The sequence below is a fragment of the Motacilla alba genome, chromosome 10 (assembly GCF_015832195.1).
Source record: "Motacilla alba alba isolate MOTALB_02 chromosome 10, Motacilla_alba_V1.0_pri, whole genome shotgun sequence".
In the NCBI taxonomy this organism is placed as follows: Eukaryota; Metazoa; Chordata; class Aves; order Passeriformes; family Motacillidae; genus Motacilla; species Motacilla alba.
The window spans coordinates 11123000-11144473 of NC_052025.1; the positions used below are offsets into that span (position 1 = coordinate 11123000).

The following is a 21474-nucleotide window of genomic DNA, read 5'->3' on the forward strand; positions in this document are numbered from 1 at the left end:
TTAAGAAAGGAAATTTTCTTATTTTTTCTCCTGCATTGTCAAATTTTAGTATAACGTGGGGGAGGGTACAGGTCTTTGTACACCAAGCCATTCTGTTACTACATGGTACATACTGCAAAGCACTGAATACTATATACATACAGCAATTGCATCAAATTATTGTATGCCAGCTGTAAAACTCCTTGCACACCAATAATTCTTAGGTTTATACTCATTTTTTTAGTACTAGAATATCCAATGATAAAATAACATCATTACAAGTCTCGTATTCTCATTTTCACATTATACATCTTTTATAGGCACATATGTATATATACAGTGGCTATTTGCATAACCAATTCTATATTCCAAAACAGCCCTTCTGAATTAAGAGAGATTCGGGAAAGATCTGTTTCTTGCTGAATTTGACTTAATATTTATTTCTTCAGTGCTGCTGCAGATGTTCTCTGCAGTGCAAAGTCCATTAATTCTCCATGGCTCTTGGAAAAAGTCAAGATGACGGCAATATGAACGCAGCTTTGCTGATGTACTTCAAAAAAATACAGTAGCAATCCATGTCCATAGGGTCAATCCAAGGTAATTTTGGAAAGAAGTGCAAGATGGGACTACAGCAGCAGCTTTACTGTCTTTTAAGGACAGATTGGAGAAAACATACACAAGTTGTTCATAACAAGTAAGGATTTTCCAGTTCAAAAAATAAATTTTACTACATGAGAAACAAAGGGGTGAAAACACAAAGTAATTAACCACAAGGTACTACTTAAAACAAACTTTTCAATATACAGAGTACTTATGCCATTAACATTTCCTTTAGAGGAAAAGCTAAATTACAACCTACCAATAACGATGAGGAAAAAAATAGCTTTTCTGGTACCCCTCAAACAAATTAAGGGTTTTTTTACACATTAAAGTAATTTAACAGAATTTTTTTAACTGCTGCCAATGGTGAGCTGAAGTCCACTGAGACACCAACACATTCCAGATCATCATGTGAAACTAAGTATAAAATATTATTTCTGGTATCTGTCCATCTTCTATTGATGTACCATTGTTGTTACCTGGTGAACTATAAAAGACAAAGCATGTTTTGCTAGCAGTAGGAGATTCGTGGATCACTTTCTTCAAACCTTTTGTTCCATAGTGGGAATCAGGACCCTGAAAAGCATCACAAGAGATTAGCAACAGAATGGAAGTGGGCAAGACCCAAAAATTGCTGATGGTCAAACACAACTAACTTGGGCTATTTTAGTAGTATAAAATTTCTGTACCCACATCATATAAATTATATACAAAATCACAGGCAACAGAAGCAAGGGCCTATGTCTAAATAACAAAAACATATTTCTCTGACAGCAGACTTAAACCAGTTGATTTTATCCAACTAGCAATGAATACTTTCCAATAATTCTCCTTATTACACAGGTTGTCTGTATTCTTACTTAGTTCCCTGACTCAGCTGCTTTTTATGTGCAGGACTTTTTCCAACCCACTGAACTCTGATTTCTGTATAGGGAATTATATTTAGAAGAACATTAAAATATTTTTGAGAAATAAATTTGTTCACAACACTAAGAGGAGACTTTCTGAGAACAAGTAATTCTTGCCTATTATTTCAGCACCAGTATATAAAAAGTAATGAAAAAAAGCTGTTTTCTTGAATTTAGCTAGTGGTTAGAATATCCTTGATAAAAGAAATCAAACGTAAATTTTGATAGAGAGCTGCCAGATTATGTTTTCTAGACAGTGCTTTTTTTCCCCCACAGAACCAGTGACTTCCATTAGAAGTATTCTAACTCCTACATCAAGCAAAAAAGTGGGAAGGCACAAAGGATCCAATTACGAAATCTATACTGTGGCCCAGAAGAGATGTAACAGTCTTACAAACTACAACAGAGTTCTAACTATGTCCTTCTTTAGCCCTAAAGTTAAAACAAATTCAAGATTCAGAAGACACTTTCCCATCAGAAGACTGATAAAAGAACAACTCTTGCATCAAAGTAACACTTTCTTCCGTCCTGTTAGACATGCTTACTTTCAAGGTTGCACAAGCTGTGTAGCAAACCGTGGGCAGGATCTCTATGGGCTCCTTGAACATGACTCTGAAGGTACTGGCTGTTCCGTCACAGCTAAATCCAGTGTCGTTCTGTCCCAGCGTCTGATTCTTCTCATAATCAATTATCTGGGCAAAAGCATGAACATTGTAGTTTTATGTTTACAGGCGTGAGAAAGGTTCTGATTGTATGCACGTGAGAAGGTTACAAGCAAACACTTGCCTACCCCACCCAGCCTAATGCAAGGACAGTGCAATCTCAGCTGGAAAGGAGCAGTGATTTCCTGATACCACTGGAGCTGACGCAGCAGCTCGGAACGATGGCTCGCCAGTTTTACACGGGCTGTGGGCACTGCTCCAGCCAGGTTAAAGTCTGTGCTTGGGAGATGGAGAACAGCTCTCACACTTTCAGCTCCTGACCTTCATATACAATATCTAATCCTGTGCTTAGGTTTGCTGATCTCTGCACACCTTCACAGCCCACATGAGGGAATCTCATTTGCTGCCTGTGGCTAGTTTAGAAAACAAGTTTTAACAGATGATGTTGGCAGTCAATGACACCTTCATAAAAGAAAACAAACTTGGGCTGTTATGTTTTATATAATTTATTACTAATCTTGATTCAGTATAAAAAATTCTACTCAGATCACACAATATTTATTTTGCCTTCAATTTCAGTGGTGAGTAAGAATCACTAGTTCCAGGGTAGTAATAGCAGATTCTTTCCCATTTTGATGGCAATCCTGATCCATGCTGCCCAACAACTCTTGCAGAAGTTGGATATCAGAGCTTTAGAGCAGAACACTTCTTGTGATTACTGCACTAAGAAGAATCCTATCAGTTTTTACAGTTTCTTATTAACTTGCCATATAACTTCTAGTATTACCCATGCATGAGGTGAAGCTTTATTGTAGGCAAAATGTACTCTATTTTTTTCCCCAGCCACAATCAATAGAAATATGAACAATTGTAGTGCTGAAGACTTAAGCCCTTTTCACATAACAGATGTATTTGCAGTGTACATTATCACTATATTATGGCAAGTTTTAAATGTTTAACTCTCTGAAGCTCTGCTAGTACTGATGCAGAGCCAGGAAGAAAGCTAGAGGCACAAGACTTAAATAACTGTCTGAAAAGATTGTGACAAGAAAGTTTCAGATTCATCAGTTATTAGGGATACTTCCCTAATAGGGTAAAGAGAACCTAAGTAAGATGGATGGCCTTAATATGAAGGTTTATTTAGCCTTTCAGTCTTTTTCAAGTGAATCTTCTAGTCATTCCCACTTAATATGCATTGGTTTGAATTGAAAAAAATCGAAATTCTTTTCAGATTAAATAAATCCAGCAAACATCCTGAGGGAACACATCGAATGCTTTCCTCTGCTAGCAAGAATTCAGCTGACAGGTTTAAAAAAGGGTTTATGCGAAGTAAAAATCCCCAGGTATTTTAGTATAGCTGCTAGGTTCCCAAGATCAACTCTTTTGTTCTACAGATCCTGTCCAGTGCACTATGCTACTCATTTACATGGATGTATAGACTGACAAAACCAAACTGAAGATACTTCAAATAGAGGATTTTGCAAGTGAGCTTTTAAAGTGAGGAAGGTAGAAAAGCCAAATTCCTTCAAAATGCCATTCCAGATACATTCTGTTTGGAACATCATTAAGAGGAAAGGCAAAATATTTTTTCCTTAGGAGACAGACACAAAATCCCTATCCTTAAGTACAGAGTAGACAGACAATAATAATCATCAAATAGGAAGCAGAAGACAATTTGTCATTTAAACAGAATGTCCATTAGTGAACTGAAACAAAAATTCCAGCACATGCTGGAAGTCTTGAAAGATAGGGACAATAGAATTTCTGCCCCTTTATGAAGTCACAGACTATTTATTTCACAAAATTTCCATGCACCTAATAAATCAATGTGACATGGTAGTATCAGGTTATGAAAAATGCAGCACAGGGTAAAACTGTGCCAGTCATGGAATCCTAGTAACTTGTTAGAAGCTAAACAAAACCAATCTCTACAAGAAAAATATATCAAATAGACTGAAATTCCACACTCAAAAAGGAAAAATAAACCAGTGCTGGATCAATACTACTAGAAGACAATCCTGACCACAACATGCTAAGGGATCTAACAGGCTACAAGAGCAGGAAATATGATTTTAGTGGTGTCTTCAATTGCCTGCTGGGACCAGGCAAGGGTCACATCAGGACATGAAGCAGGGGGACATTTTTAGATGCTATCACTGGCCACTTCATGAGCCTGCTAACCAATTGCTCAGCAGGAAGAAACGCAACCCTTGATTTGGTACTGAGTGATGAGCAGGATCAGATTCAAAATTTCATAATGGAAACACTATGTAACTGTGTCCATAATATACTGAGAGCCAACACTCCCACATGAACAACAAAAGCAAATCCCCCACAGCTGTGCTAAACTTCAAAAAGAGAAAAATGAGGAAGCTTGCTCAAAAGAAACTAAAAGGAACAATTACAAAAATCAAATCTTTATGAGAAGCAGACAGGCTACTGAAGGACATAACATACCCAAGAACAATATCAGTACATATTTCCTATTAGGAAAGGCTTGAGAAAAGAGGAAAAAAGCTGTATGTTGAGAAACACCTACACTGAAAATGATTGGAGGACAGCAGAATAGAGGAGAAAGGGAGCAGAGTTCCATAGTGTTCTTTTGCCTAGTCACCCACTTATGCCCACTTGTGACAAAACACAGCTTAGATTCCTGGCCTGTCAACTGCTCCCTCCCAAATATAAACCAAAGCTGCTGCAAGTGCTACCAGTGTAGCTTCCTTCTGCAAGTTCCTACAAGTGTACAAGCCTATTTAAACATAATATACTGTACCTGTATATTTACTTGATAGTCTGTGGGTCCATGAATAGATCCATATAATCCAAATCCCACTATGGAAATTCTTCTGTTAACTGTGAACCTGGTAAGACACAAGAAAGGAATTCAAACAACTCTGGTGAGTGTGTTACCTTATTTCAAGTAGGAAAAAGACTCCCACTGAAGAGTAGGGAAGTACACTGAGAATGGCACTGCATTTTTTTTTAATAGCACTTTTTATTTAGATTTCAATACTAAGAAAAATGCTTTGTCAGCTTTATAGGTTAAAGCTTTGCTAATTCCTCAAGATATTCAGTATTAATAAACAAAACATAACCAGATTCTTTTCAGTATCTCCAAAATGAAAACAGATCAAGTATTTCATGAATTTTTATGAAAATTCATTTTTATTTTCATGAAATTTTATGAAAACAGTATCAGGTATTTCAAAAAGAAATATACAGATAACACTCAATCATTCTAGAATGCACCCAATCCTCCCAAATCTCATTCTTCTATTCATTTTATGTGTGTAATAGTCTAAGTTATTTAAAAAAGTGGAAAATATCAAAGGTGTGCAACAGACCCAGCATGTTTGCTACTGTACCTTATACCAAAAACTAAAAGTTGAATGATTTGCTCCCTTTCTCCCCACCCATTTCTGTCTCTCCTTCACAGTTTCTGAAGCCCCACCTGATCCGGTCGCTCGTTCCGCTGTAGCCCCAGCGACTCTCCACCTGCTGGAACCTGTTGATGCTGCATTCTTTTCCTCTAAGGCAACACCTTGGTCGGTCAATATAATCTACTTTAGGTTTGGGATTGACAGTAAAGTGCAGAAAGAGATTTACTACTTCCCTATCCGACAAGATTCCAGATTGAGCAGGGCCTGTGAAAACATAAAACTTCTAAGATGATTTGAAGGATTACTCCAGCTGCTGTATTTAAACCACACATATTCACAAACTGAAGACAACAATAACATCTTCCAACAGCCAGAGCATCATCTGCAGAAGGTTTTGCTTTCATTTGTGCATCACAACTGTTATTAGTACAATATTAAAAACAGAATTGAGTGCTAAGCATCTAAACACAGTTAAACAGCACTGAGACATGGTTTGACAGTAAGACAAAGAACTCCAAAACTCACCCGCTGCAAACTCTTCAATAGTCATTAATGGAAAACGGATTAAGGAAAGAGCTCTTCCAAGGACTTTCTGTTTGTTCCCGAATGTCACAGGCAGTTGTTGTCTTTGACATTCTGCTTCTGCCCAGCGAACAACAGCTCCAAAGAGCCGACTTTCTCGAATACTGAGAGTGTCCCTTTCTAGAACTGCACATAATGTGTCTGAAGAAAAAAAATGATAGCAGCTTCAGATCAGTTTTCATCCAAGCCAGTAACAGTGCTACACTCTGTAAGCTTAAAATACCATTTACACACTAAGAACATTCATAACAAGACTATTACCTTTGTCTTATTATTATGTGTGTATATATATATTACACATGATTTATCTTACATAAAAAATAATCTCTCAACGACATATAGATGTCAAAATAAAAGTTAATTTTCCTGCTATGAAGACAGGATATGAGCTTTCTTTTTGATTCCTAAGAGTGTAACTAATCCCTATAGTGATAACAAGAATCCTAAAGGATTTCCATTGCTAGAGCAAGATCTAAACTGAAAATGACCAAACAGTGAATGCACACTACTAAAAAAACAGGTTCCTCATGATGACACTACAAAACCAAGTTACTCACGATGACAGTGTCATATTCTCATCTGGGCAGCCACCTGCCCATCTGGATCAACTACAGCCACAAGCAGCAGTGGTTCACAAAAACCAGTTTAAAGATACATGAAAGTCATCTTAAGCACTGACATATCTGCTATTCACAAAGCCTGAAGGTGAGGCAAGGTACATATTTAAAAAGCAACTTATCCTGTATTTATTACTCCTTCTGGCCTTCTTTGAATAACAGGTATGCACAAATTATCGTTGAATACAAGTCGAAAAATAAATGAGTTTCTACATTCTGAATCTTCTGTCTTCGGGAATTTTTATCTGCCTTGAATTTAAGTATGGCGTGTTTGCAGTTATAGAAAATAGCATATTGGAAAGACAAAACTGATTGAGACTTACCAAGACTTATCACTCAATTTGAGTACAAATCCTACTGAACATGAGTTAACAATGGCTTTAAAATTTCTTTATGCAGTGAAACACCTTCCTTCAGTCTGAATTCTTCCCACAATCTAGCTGAATTGGAATAAAAACCTTAAATACATATAGTAGCAATGAAATTGAGTAAGTATATTTACAACTGCTAGCTTTTGATAGAAGATTAAACAGAGAAACTAGCAGTTCATGTATTCATTTTTTAAAGCAGATTTCATTAATTGTACCTGATCTGTGCAACTTTGAATAGACAAATACCAGTAGCAACAGAACAGTATGATTCCTGTTGCACATGAAAAGCAGATATGGATGCCTCAGGCATGAGGCACAACCCTCAGCAAGTGAAAGCTTTGGCTTCAATGAAGTGTTGGTGCCATCACAGTGGGAGCCCTGGGACACCACCACTGCTCCAACGGGGACACAGTGTAGTGGAGCCCAGCTCAGGAGTGAAGCTCAAAGGAAAGCACTGCAGGGGTGGACGGCCAAGAGGGGAAGAAGTGCTTGGGACACTGCACACTCAGATGGGGGAAGGAACTATCCTGGGCCACGGTCATTTCATGGACACACAGAGTGACTTACCTATGTCGATATCTGTAAAGCCTTCTGCACTTATGGCATCCATTGTGCTTTTGTCTATGGTGTCGAGACAAAGACTAGCAAGCTGAGGTTCATCAAACAAACGAGCCTGGAAAGATTAAGAAATACATCTTAAGCATAAAGCTGACAAACTTCTAATCTTAAAAAGCAAGCATTTAACCTCTATTATAGACATAAATTGAAATAAGTTGATTTGCCTAAGTACTCTTTGTGTTTATACCTTAAAGAGCACTTAAAATCTCAAAGGAGTACATAATTAAGGAGAATTAGTGATTTCCCTCCAATTGGGAATTCTTCTAGTAAATCAAAACTAAGCTTAAATTTACCTACTTGAGTAAGCAGCATAAAGGCATTATCTGCTCGGAGATGCTTTGTTAGGAAATCCACACAATGTGCTTCCAGGGCAGGGACTGCATACTTTTTAGCAGTGTATAAAGTAGTCATGACTGTTTCTGGACCAATTTGAACTTCATCTGAATAAAGAAACCTATAAATCAATACACAAATACAGATCATAAAAACAAATCTTTAGAGGAGCAGCCAAACACAACAGTCTCTTTGCATTTAGAAAACAGCTCAAAGATTTGCACTATGAACAGTGCAACAGCTGACCTCACAGCATCTTCATAAATAAAGAAGGTAAGTTAAAAGGTTCAAGAAAGACTATTATCTTAACCTAATGGCATACATTTGTTTTAAATATGTATTACTCCCTAGGACTGATCTGGCTGTACTAGTTATACATAGCTCCCCAACTGTAAACAACAGCTGAGCTGCAGAATTACTTAACCTACGAATGCATGCTCTCAGTTCATCAGGAAAATATCAACGCACAATCCTCTGTGGCTGTACTCCTGAAATTCATTTACTGACAGTGCACACTGGCTTCCCCTCCATGAGGGAACAGTGTCAAGGACTTAGATTGTGAGAACATCTATGTCAAAGTTACCCCTCTGTAGTATTCAGAGAGGAAAGGGAGTACATTCTAGCACATGACCTTGACTCTTCTACTCCTGCCACACTCTGGCTTGTCTTCACTGCCCGAGGCAAGAGGATTGATTGAGATTTTAGCATAAGCTGAGAACCAGAATACAGGAGCCTCCACCAATAGCAGGAAAAAAAAAACTGTTTCCTGAGCAGTTGTTGTCTTTTTAAAAATAACTTTTCTCAAACGTGACATTTAAGATAATTTCAGCAAAATTTCATCAGCCTTTCAGATAACAATCAAGAACAGTCTGTGATTTACAGAAATGCATTTGTCCCCAACACACATAGGTAATTAAATATGATAAACCAGGGCATGCTAGCAAATGCAAGAATTCCACAATGAAAACCAAGTCTTTTTTTAATATTCCCTAATATTTGTTGTTCAGAACATCCTGGAAATGAATGACACACAGAAAGAGAAGGTGTGTTTAGAAGGGTTTTTAAATGTAGCCATCAGCATTTTGCATCTAACAAGAGAAGCTTGTGAAAATAACAGACTAGTTAAACTTCCTTGCAACATAGAGAAATTGAAGTAATATAAACCCAGATTTAAAGAACCAAAGTTCTTCAATGTTTGTATTTCTTATACTCCAAGAAAACTAATTCTCAGTAGTTGCTAGCACACAAATAAGTATGGTGTTCAACATTGAATTGCTGTCACAACAGAGGTACATATTTACCATTAAAACACTCAGGTCTTCTCAAACAGCCAGCTTGCACATCACTTTGGAAATGTGAATGATGCTCTAGATAAATTTTTTTAAACTGGATTTAAACTGAACAATGTTTAGGAAGAACTAATTTAATTAAATGCTAACTTTTTTTTTTTTTTTTTAAGTAGCAGTTTCATACTGAAGTTTCATCAGTTCAACTAGAACTGATTTATGAAAGCTGTAAACTATTATTACCTGTTGATGAAAACGATGAGCTGACTTGTTCATCACAACTGCTGACAAATTTACTTTTAAGAAACAAATATTTCACAGGTACACTTTTACATACTTAATTGACAAGCTCTTCATTAAAGCACTAGAACATTTCCATTTTGGTTCTAAGATTTAAAATAATCCTGTTAAAAAGCCTAACTTTTGTTGTATGACTTTATAGGAGATTAGAGTCCAAATCATGTAAAAGTTGATTAACAGGCTGTAAAAAAAGCAATACTGCCATGCAAACTATAGTATGCATTTTATTTAACAAAAAACCCCAAATCCCAAGTTGGTTTTGGAACATGATTTTGGTTTTATTCCTTAAGTGAATCCAATCTGAAGCCAATGAAGTGACACACCAGAGGAGCTCATCTGGCTGGTGTTTCACTTTCTGCTGTACCTTCCAAAGAGGGTGCAGTCCTAGGTGTGTCTTCCCTCTACAAATCCCCTGCTCCTGCGTGCCAAGAGCTGTGTCTGTGTTACCTCTCCCCTCTGTGGCACGCCTGAACTAGCACAGCTTTATGTTTACACCTCTGCTCCTCCTCCACTTCACTCAGTGGGACTGACGATCACTTCTCCTTCCCTCCTCTCTTTCCCTTTGAGACAGAAACAACCTAATTTTATTGGCATCCAGGATGAGGGAATGGGAAGCTGGGGGGGTGTGTGTGCATAGTGGAAGAACATTTTTAGTGACCAGAACAAACAATTTTTTCAAGTGACCAGTCAATCATTCACTCTATATAAGCCTCTCATACATTTTATGCTATTTTTATTTACTCTCTGGTTAGCACTTCCTTCTCCCCTTGTGTGAGCATCCTCTCAGTAGCTGAAATATTTTCACCATTATAAAAACATACAGGAATCTTTTTTTCAAGTTGGGCATGATTACCCCTTTATTTAATGCTTGCCAAAATTCTCTAAAAAGATTTTTAGAAGACAGACTGTCAACTTGTGCCATATCATCACTTTCCTTTATCTTGTGATCAAGGGACAAGTTAGCTTATTGTAAAATATGAATGAAAAAAAAACCTTAGTAAAACCAGCAAAAAGAAACCATAAGGCAGAAGCCTACTGAGACAACCTGAATTTTCTTGATCATTGCTACTCATTTTGTAGCTAGAAACACACACAAAAGTTATTTCATTGGGAAATAGATTCAAACTTTGTGACTTTGATATTATTTCAGCTCTTAAGGATTTATCTGTCAAACTACTTTGGTTTTTTTTTCACCAAAAAACCTTTTCCTTTAATTTACAAGTAGCATTTGTCAGTAGATCTTTCTGAAACACATAAACTACAGACACGACATAACAAACCACAAGAGTAAATAAAATGGAAATGAGCTGAGGAACATTAAATAATTAGTAAACTATGCCTGGAAAACTTTGAATTACTTAAACATTTCCTTTACTTGATGTTCATTTGCTATGTGTATTCAAAGATCCTGACTTAATTTCTAGCCAATATACCTCAAACTGGTATTTTCAAACATTAAAGAAATGTCCTGCGAAATGTAATTATCATTATCTGAGTGATTTACTAATGACAGATAAAAGAGGCCAACAGTGCAAGGTATCATTCCTGCCTCTTTCAGTCAACACCAGGAAAAGACCCCACGTTGTTTCCATCATGGAAAAAGTCCAGTACTGGCTTGTATTACAGAAGTTCTCCCTAGTTATGTTTTTAACAAGGTATTGCAATGTGTATTTATTTCAATATAAGCTCAAAGAAATATACAAAGCAGGGAAGAATGTCCTGAAGAGCTGGCACAGACAGCAAGCCTGAGTGATGATATTGAGACAAGACACAAGCACAGTCAGTCCACTGACGCAGGTCCCCTGGCCATTATGCACTGGCAGCCCTAACAACACAAGTGCTTTTGTTTGCTTCTAACACCACCTCTTCATTCATCCTTCAGTGTTCAAATACCATCCTTCTTATCTTTACTTAGGAATCTCTCAGAAATCTCAGCTTCTGTGTTTCTATTTTTGTCCAGACAAACTTGTATTGTTTTTCCCAGCCCGGTGTTTTTCCCACATACACAGACATGAACGGATACGCGTGCCCATTTACTTTAACCTTCAGAACCAATCTGCTTGAAAGACACTTCCCACTACCTCTCGCTCGTCTGCACAAAAAATCCACAAAGAACACTTCATTTGCTAACAGCAACAGAAAGACATTGCTGCTCATGGGGTTTTTGTGCACATCACTTGTTTTGTCTCCTGTGCCCGTGATTGCCTAAGGACGAGGTGACTCTTCTAATTGTCTCAGAATTTGCCTCAGCAAAAGCAGGAAGCCTTGCCAAGACACTGGAGTTTTTCCTATTACAAAAACCTCTGAGACACTACATATTTATTTCCAGGAAATAGTATTACTTGTTTCCCAAATGTTAATTACAGAGAACTGTTTTATATATTTTATGGCTTATATTTTTTTTTTTTTTGCCTAGCAGAGTGGTTTCTCTGACAAAAACTTTAAGGTTACACAGTTTAGTTGTATTACCACACCACAGCCCAAGGCACAAATAAACTGTTAGCAATTGTTTATATGAACAGCATCAATTTTATTTGCCACTCCACTGAGTAAAGATAAATGGTAGATGAACTCCTCAGTTTGTGAACATGTGAACCAGCAGATCTTACTCTGCCCAAATTAGAAATCACTAACACACTTTATTTGCTTTCTGCTATCACTGTGCTCCCAGTCTCACACTCAGATGGCCTGGGAGTAAAAATCAGCAGGTTACTGCCTTCTGCTGCACGTTCCCTCTCTGCCCAAGTACGACTACAATGGGTGTTACTATGGCAAAAAGATGTAACAACTTATTATCATCGCTGACAAAGAAAAGTGAACGGGAAGATGACTAAGACTTCAAAGTAAGTATCAAATTTCAAGGTAAGTGTCAAATGAAACGAAAAGCTTGGTACAACAGCCTCTGTGCCTTCTTAGTCGCTATTAGAAGATGGCTGGATAGTTGTCCAAGGGGACCCACTAATTCCCATAATTGTACTCTAACAAACCAAAATACTGAACGCAAGAGCCCAGCCAGACACCCACCGAGTGCTTCCCTAAGCGGACTGCCATGGAATGAGGGCACTTCTCTCGGGAGAACAGTGCAGGGTAAAGAGCAAGGAGGGACCAAAACACGTTGGGGGCGCGGTGTGACCTTGCGTGGAGCCCACAAGGTATCTCCGCGCCTTCCCCGCATCTCCCTGCAGGGACGGGCAGCAGGGACAGGCCGGGCTCTGAGGGGACAGGGGCCGGGAGGGGCCGCGGAGCGAGGGAAAGGCACCGGCAGCCAAGCGGGGCCGCGGAGCCCCCTCCGTGCGCGGCCGCCCCCGCCCCGCGCTGACCTGAGGAGCGCCAGGAAGGCGGCGGGCTCCACGTCGGGCAGCTCGATCTCGGCCGAGGTGGTGGCCATGCCGCCGTTGAACATCGCGTCGAACACGGCGCTGCCGGCCGCCAGCACGAACCGGTGGGCGGGGATGCGCTGCTGCCCGGGCCCGGGGGGCGCCGCCCCGCCGCCGCCGCCGCGGGCGCTGCCCTTGCCCACGACGAAGTGCACGTCGCTGAGGAGCTCGTTGGAGAAGAGGAAGGCGAAGCGCTCCCGCAGCGAGCCCTTGGTGGCCTGCCAGTTGTACAGCGGCTCCCGCTGCAACACCGCGCCGGCCTCGGCGGCGGCGACACCCGCGGCGGTGGCGGGCGGCGTCTCCGCGGGCGCCCCCGGGCCGCCCCCCGCGGCCGCCATCGCCCTCGGGGCCGCGCCGGGCCGGGCCGCGCCGGGCGCTCCGTCAGCACCGCCCCGGCGTCAGCGCGCGCCCCGCCCCGCCCCGCGCACGCGCCGCTGCCCGCGCAGGCCCGGCCGGAGCCGCCGCCCCGCCTGACCCGGGATGGGCCCGGGATGTGCCTGGGATGTGCCCCGGGATGTGCCCGGGAGATGCTCCGGGATGTTCCCCGGGATGTGCCCCGGGGTGTGCCCCGCGACTGCGCCACTCTCCAGGCCCGTCAAGGCGTCCGGGCCCGGCCGTGCGCAGGGAATGCGCTTCCAGAGCCGAGCGCACGGGCCGGGCACGGAGCGCCGCGGCAGATAACTGATAACGCCTCCCGTGGGAGCGAATAAATGGCAGCGATTGTGCTCAGGCGCGTGAAATGCAAATTCATTTTCATAACGCCCGTTCCGCTGTGGTAACAGGCCGAACAAGGGCCCCTGCCCAATTTTAACTGTTTCTGAGGTGAAGCGGAAACATCGGCGGCTTTTAAGGCACATCCGCCTTACAGTCCCTCTGCGCGTAGTGTGTCTCTCGACATCTGGTGTTTGGGCTCCCCGGGAGAGAAGTCAAAGCAGAGAGGCCCCTTCTGCCCCCGCAACACTGGCACAATTCAGCGCCCTTAGTTTGTAACTCAGGGGTGCAGGCAGGGAATTAACCTGGGCGCTGTCCTGCTCAGCTTTTAGGAAAGAGAGGGGAAAGGAACAGGTGTTTGCGTCTTCCCGGTCCTGTCAAACCGCTGCAGGAGTGAGGCGATTCCTTTTGCCATCTGCCGGGGTTGTGCTGTAAGCACAGCGGCGATTTCCACCGAGCTGTTTGTCACCGCTCCCGACTTGTCAGCATTTATGGAAGCGTGTGGCTAAAAGAGGAATAGAGCATGTCACCGCTCTGCATTCAGGTTTATAATTAGGACAAAACTGAGACCAAGCAAACGTGGTCCGTTTCGCAGAACAAGTTTTTGAGAGCCTTTAGCAAGATGGAAGCAATTTCAGCAGGGTAAACTATAGTGGGAAAGGGCACCAGAAGATACAGTGTACCAACCAGAAAGCAGCAGCTAGCTCTGCACAGAGGCTAAATTTAAAAATAAAATCATACTGCTGACTTAGAAGAATGAAGGTATCATCTCTGCACTTTTCTTCTCCCAAGGTGGACAAAGAAGGGAAGGAAGGAGAGCCCCACACTCCCTTGATAGCTTAGGGACAGAGATGTGAAACACTGACCCCTTGGGCACAATTGGATAATTTTCATTTAAACGGGACCTTTTTTTCGGTGACGGGATGGCCTGAGTATTAATGAGCATTTCTGTCGTTGCTGTCTTTTTGCTTTTATCATTCTGTGCTCACTCACAGGTTAATCTGTCAGCTGAGAGCCAACAGCCATGACTGCTCTGCTTACAGAGAACCTTGCTTGCAAAAAAAGTGTCGGTAACACTCTAGAGGAAGCTAACAGGGATGGAAGAAGGCTGAGGAAAAAGGGAAAGGTGCACTAGAAAAGTAAAAGGAGGTCAGCTGGGTCAGACAAAGCGTATAAGACAGCTTCAGGGATGAGAAATCAGTCATAAGAAGGCAAAGCTATGCAACATAGGAAAAGAATGGAAAGACCTGTGTGATGGTCTGAGAAAGAAAATGGAGAGAGAAAATGAGAGGAAAGAAACAGAAATAAAATAAAACAAAATTCTGAAAAAAAATAAAAACAGGGAAGGAGAAAAAGAAAAGGAGAAATGTGACCAGGATGTCCATCTGATCTGTTCAGCTAAATGCCAAATGCACTAATTGAAACAGTTTTTAAAGGGAGAACTAAGAAAATATTAAGTAACATATTTCCTTTTGACACTGGGCTTTTCTTCATGTAGACAATGAGCCTCAGACATTTGTTTCACCTTGTAATCTTTGTGCTGGCTTCCTTGAAAAAAAAAACAAATCAGCCAGCTTTTCTTTGGCATTCTCAGTGGGTGGATCACAGCCATTTTTAAATGTGATGTCATGGGATTGTATTTGCCAGTCCAGATCAGAAATAATATACAATGCTTTTCCCAAAAGGGCTACACATGAATGTCACTAAGATGCAATCCCATTATTTGCTTTCTCAGTGTGTTCAGGTTTTGTCTAGGAAATACAATAGAAATTAGTATAGGATAAAAAAACATTTAGGTAAGCAATTCAAGAAGACATTGTTTTGTTTGATGTCACATATCAAAATGGTTACAAATCAAGGGCTGCAAACAAAAGTTCAACAGTATTATGTAGCTGTGAAGGTTGTCCTGATCTCTTGCCAGCAAAACAGAATGTCAGGGAGTGTCTACACTTTTGAGCAGCTAATTTTCAAGATCTACATGATAGCCTGAGCAAGCCCATGCTGACCTGGTGCCTTTTTTCTGCAGAAATTCATGAAGGAAGTGCTCTCCAAGGCTTGAGGTTCCTTTACCTGTCAGCAGGGAGAGAGAGGACACAGTGTGTTTACACAGACGGAGGAAGAAGCAGAGAATGCTGTGATCAAACTGCAGGGATTTCTGAGATAGCTGTGATGCCAGGGATGTCCCAGAGACACGGGAATGCCTGCCCAGTGGCTCTGGCCTCCCTGGCCCTGAAACAGGGCCAGTTCTCTGAGAGCCATCAAAAAGGCTTAGGTTACTAAGAGTATTGTTTTCAACCATTTGTTCCTGAAATGATTTAAATTCTCCTCCCTTTCCTTCTTTTCCCCACATGAACTCAGCTCTGTGTGTGCTCCAAGGAGCTGTTTGTTGTTATGATCAGAGTTTTTGAGCTGGCTCATATTTTCACAGTGATTAGCAATTGTTCTCATAAGCAGTGAGCATCCTTTCTCTGCTTCAGGAGGGAAGGGAATAATTCAGAGTAAATCACAGATTTGTTTCTGATTAAGCTTCCTGGCTGGAGCCATTTGATGACATATTTTCCTTTCCATGCTCAATTAGACTCTTAAAATCCCCTACCTCTGATCCATGCCACTGCTGTGAATAACAGACATGCACGTTACTGTTCCCATCACTTGAATTACCAGTAGCATTACAGTTGCTCAAATGTGTAATTTTTAATGACTGCAGTTAATAACAACCACAAAAACAATGTTGTATCCTTGGGCATTTTCTTGTGGCAGTTATGGTTATCTTGTCTCTGGCTTGCATCCCTGTACTGTTGGGATGTGGGGTCTGAAGATAACAGATCCAGTTTTTGGAGCACAGGATCCACTCAGGCACAGAAAACTCAGATCTGAGTAATGCTAAGGGCAGGGTTTAAGTTTTATTCTTATGTCTTGTAAAGTGCCTATTTAATGTTGATTTTAAAACTCTTTAATAAGAGAAACTGGTATTTTTTCTCTGGTATAAATTCACCTGCATTCAAAAACTGACCATAAGAATGCAACATTCTCAGAATTTTAAAAATCCATAATAATTCTTTTTACTATCATTTCTACAAGTAGTTCTTGTATCTGAGCATTTTATTTCTCATTTTCAGCTATGCTGGCTAGCTGTCCTGGAGTATTAGGGTATTTATGTATCTTGTGCCCTCTATTATAGTGATATTTTTCTCATTTTTCGTGACAGTACTAATGATTTGTGCTGTAATTTCTATTACTGTGTATTAATTATTACTTACAGCACACTGTTACCATTAACATTCCTGCTAATTAAAGCATTTCTGTGAATTTTTTCAGAATTGTGTCTTAGAGATGTGTACATGTGATACAAATGTGTCATGGAAGTTTTTGAGGACTCCAGTTGTGGAAGTTTCTCTGTCATTTCTCATTCAGCACATTTATGCATTTCAAAAACATACAGCAAGGGGCAACAGCAGCATTCATCACATCTTTTCTCTGAAAGTAATTACAAACCAAAAGAAATTATTTAAGCCATAGAAGATTCTACTCACCACATACCTATTTTACATATAATTTTAAATACTGACATGTCTGGTTCTATGAAAAACACTGTACTTTAACATATATTTCAAAGAATTAAAAATAATCTGCTACTGCATAACTGAAGAAGCAAAGGAGAGGAAATTCTTTTATTTGTTATGACCAGCATGTCTTTTTGACTGACCAGTGGCTATTTTGTGAAGCCATATACCTTTCAATCCCTGCTAAATGTGTTGAGGCACAGCAGTGTTCAAGACAGGATCCCTATTTCCTACACTTCTACCAGGGTATTTAGCTAGCAGCTTAATTTCCACATAATTAACGAGATTCTTACTGAGAAATCACACTTGCCATTTCCACTTTAAGACAAATAGTGCAATTGACATGCTCCCTTTGGATATAATGCCTATTAATTTTACTCTGGCATGTCTTTATTTCCTCTTATTTGGTGAATAGAGAGGTTGTAGTATAAAAATCAGCTCTGCTTTTGAGGTACTGGTACTCAGATTTGTAAGTGGAATGGTCATGGATCACTAATTCCTCTTTGGATTCGTCTTTGATGCTGTGATTGTTGTTGGTGAATCCCTCAAATCCTCAGCAGATCATCAGCACTTGGCCTCCTGACCCCCATGTGAGCTGCATTTTGTGGCCTCTGATGCACCATGCAGCCTGAGATTTACAAGCATCCCTTATTACCTGTTACACCTCAGCTAACAAGAAATTCAGAAACAGAAGGGGTTGGCTTTGAAGCTGTTAGAGGATGGCAGTTATGTGTGGTCTAAGATGCTCTCTCAGCAAATTAAAACATTAAGAAAAGACACGAACATGAAGCTTTTAATTCATCTCTTAATTCACCCTTTGATCCACCCTTTTACCTGGACTCTTGGTTACTGACTACTCTTGCCTTAAAAACTCACTTGCATATACAGGAAAGTAGAGCCTCCAAAATGTACCAGCTCAGTTCCATAAAAATTGAATGACACAAGTTGTTTTGTAGCAGGATGGCATTTTGTAGCTGGCATCATAATGCAATGAAGGCTTGCTGCTTGGCAGAGCCCTGTGTGAAGACGAGCAGTGCTTCCAAGTGATATAAATAGTGTCTCTTAATCCTTGCATTGATCTTCAAGAGCTTGCTTAAGGTTCAGCTACCTATGTTTGTTTAGATTACTGTGGATTTAAAATTAAGACAACTATGTTTTAATATAATGTTAAATCCTAAAAGCAGTCATGACTTAATGGGCAGTTATTAAAGGTAAGAGCTGCTTCTCAGGCTAAAATTAGACACAAAGACCTAATGGCCAGTTAATCTCCTACTTTGTAGCTGACCATTAATAAATTACCTATTTTTATATTCTCCACAGTGTTTTTTTTCTGGCACACTTACAAATGCCTTCTCAGTCCTGACATCAGAATTGATCTGCCACCATTTAGTACAGGGACTGGAGAGGAACAACTTCCATATGACAAGAAGTAATAAAGAAGCCGACAAACATCAGCCCAAGCATATTTGTTGCTCGTGAGTTGAGCTTTGCCAGCTGAGGGGCCACACAAGTGGAATTGGCTTCTTGCTGTGGCCAGGATTCCCAGTGAGGAATCTGACATAAGGCTGATACTTGTGATTTGACAGAGAGTTGGGTTGCCTATTTTAAAATGACTGTTTAGACAGAAATTACAAAACTTCTGACCCAAGAATGTTGCAGTGTGGTCAAGGATCACCACTTTTGGCACTGTGCTGCTGAAGGGACTGTCTTTCACATGAAACATAAGTTCAGAACTCCAGGAATCTCTTGTCAATAAATATGATCCTCTGACAATTTCTGCATGGGAAGGAGTCTCCATGTCCATGTTTTCATTACTCTATTTTGCTTTCCTAAGCTTCACTGTAGTCTATGTAATTGTATTTTTCAATCTTATCCTGACATCTAATATTGCTAAATAGTTAAATAGTTCTTGGATTTTCTACAAGTTAGGGCATTCACATGTCTCATGATGATGTTACCATTTATAAAATCTGGGAAAAAAAAAGATTTGCAACATCAAGAAATGAATAAAATTGAGTATGTGACAGGGAGCTGGGAGGTTACATTTATTCTGGTGACAGCAGCTTATCAACACTGCTTTCATATAACACTTTGATTAGTAATTATGTTGTTAAAGACACCCTATTCCTACCTTCGTTTTTATATCACTGTTCTGGTACATGTGAATAGAGGGTGGTGTTACAAGCAGTTGAAGTTGAAGTTCTTCTTTCCCCTTCCTCCCCCACAAGAACACTTAGAGTTGTCAAAAATGCATGTGTTAGTTTTTGAGGACTCCTGGTTTTCAAGTGAGGGTGTTGTTTGATCAGTAAGATTGTTTGCTCTTTGACTTAATCTCTAACCTAAGCCAAATTTTGAACTATTTGCCTTTAGGGAATTTGGTCGGTGGTTTTGGACGGTGCTAACCGAGCAAGTTTTCCTTTTTCTCTAGAATTGGTTTCATCTGTAAAAATAAAGTCAACAAGAATGCTGGTGGTTTTATTTTCTTCCTAAAGCCTGAAATAGAAACCAGGATATTTTGGCACAGAGCAGGAAGGCCAGAGTTAGAAGGAACTGTAGCGAGAAAAAAAAAGACTTCTGATATGGAAAGTGAGGCACACCAGAATCCACATGTTCAGCACTATCATGGGTGGGCTTGGGGGCCTCCTCTGTCAGGACATGGAAAGGAACAATGGAGCTGGAAGGCTCACTGATGTTTCTTTCATAGGGTGTGAGATGAAAATGAAAGGGAAAAACATGTCCTTTGGACAAACATTTCAAACGTCCCATTTCAGGGGTCTCTTCTGCTAACAGATGCTCATAATTATTTTTCTAATTAAAAGTGGATAGATCTCAACACAAAAGACTCAAACACTGCATCTCTACTGTTGAGCTGCTATGTGATTACCACAGGATGTGCCTTGACATTTTCTACTCAGAAGTTTAAATTGGACTTGAGGAACAAGCTGGATGCAAATCAGTGCTGGAATATGCTGGCAGAGTGGTAAGGAAGAAGTTTCCCATGTAGTGTTTGACTTCAGGGACGCAGGAACTGAGAAGCCAAGCTTGAGACATGAATCTTGAGACTGCTCTGTGGCAGCTGCATACAAATAAGCAGCCTATACATTTGAAAGCTTGAGAAGTGAACCGGCTGTGCATTGAAAGGTAGGCATTTGGAGGTGGTAAATTTAGCCCTGACTCATCCAATGGCAATTTTGACACTTGGGTGGACTAAATTACTTTTAGGAGTTGCATCATGTTTTTATCAGATAGTTTGATTGAGCATGGTTTAACCCATTTGTAAGCCTATGGCCAGATTAGAGATCTTTCTCACTTGAAATAACTATGCAAGGATTTGTTTGTATAGAATAGATAGGACACAGATATGTTCTGGGTCACCAAGTTCCTTCCTGTGAGAGGTATTATATCAATCTATTGCTTAAACTGCCCAAATATACTGTAAAAGACTTAGAATACCCTTTATTGCTCATAGCTGTTTCTGAAAACTAGTGACAGTTTCTTCACTGCTTCATCCTTCAAATTAAAGAGTTCTTTCCTCTCGCAGGTGTTAACTCCTCTAGTATTTACAAGAGAGCACTCTAAGCCAAGCTCTTCATGCTTTCCTTGCAGACAGGTGCCCTGTTTGCTCAGCCACCTTAGCAGCCCTCCTTTGTATCATTCCAACAGGAGGGAGTCTGAACTGTGCCCGTTTTTGCAAAGGGTGTTAATTCTTCCAGAAAGAGCTTGCCTGGCACGCTGGAAGTGCATTTGCTGTTTTCTTCAGGCAACACATTCTCACTTGCCAACGTCCTGGAATTGAATGCTCAGTAACTTCTAGGAACAGCGGTTTTCATTTCTGTTTGCCTTGCACACAAGGCTCGTTCCACCGCTGAAACTTGCGTAGATATTGAGGGATAGGCAAAGTTTGAAGCTAGGAAGAAAAGGCTGATGGAAAAGGTCAAACATATTCCTAGGTTTTGCTAAATTTTTTTTGGCACTTAAATGGAAAAGATCAACTCTTTTCCTCCCCCAACATTTTTAAAACGCTAATGTCCTTGTTCAAAATAACCCAGCTAAATACTGCTCTGAGGGGCGCAAAAGAGATGCATAATTTTTTTACGGGTTTCCAGGGAGTTCCGCACTATCCGGACCAAGGGACCCTCTCTCCATCCACCCCCTGTCATGACACGGGATCGCGTCGCGCCCCGCAC

General features: G+C 40.5%; 1 protein-coding gene across 1 annotated transcript; it reads right to left on the reverse strand.

Annotated features, from left to right (window-relative positions):
* Positions 1 to 21: 21 nt before the first annotated feature.
* Positions 22 to 13476, reverse strand: BTBD1 (BTB domain containing 1). The gene is made up of 8 exons (XM_038147135.1): positions 12957 to 13476; positions 8015 to 8171; positions 7667 to 7772; positions 6055 to 6252; positions 5601 to 5793; positions 4923 to 5010; positions 2033 to 2179; positions 22 to 1155 (listed from the first exon to the last, which is right to left on the reverse strand). Exons 1-8 carry the CDS (start codon positions 13349 to 13351, stop codon positions 997 to 999), a joined length of 1443 nt encoding a protein of 480 aa, XP_038003063.1. The 5' UTR covers positions 13352 to 13476; the 3' UTR covers positions 22 to 996.
* Positions 13477 to 21474: the final 7998 nt, after the last annotated feature.

Coding starts and splice junctions, on each gene's coding strand:
- BTBD1 (XM_038147135.1), bottom strand. CDS start 13,351: ATGGCGGCCGCGGGGGGCGGCCCGGGGGCGCCCGCGGAGACGCCGCCC. Junction 5,011..5,600: donor GGAACGAGCGACCGGATCAG/GTGGGGCTTCAG, acceptor GTGTCTTACCAG/GTTCACAGTTAACAGAAGAA. Junction 2,180..4,922: donor ACTATCAAGTAAATATACAG/GTACAGTATATT, acceptor GCTTTTGCCCAG/ATAATTGATTATGAGAAGAA.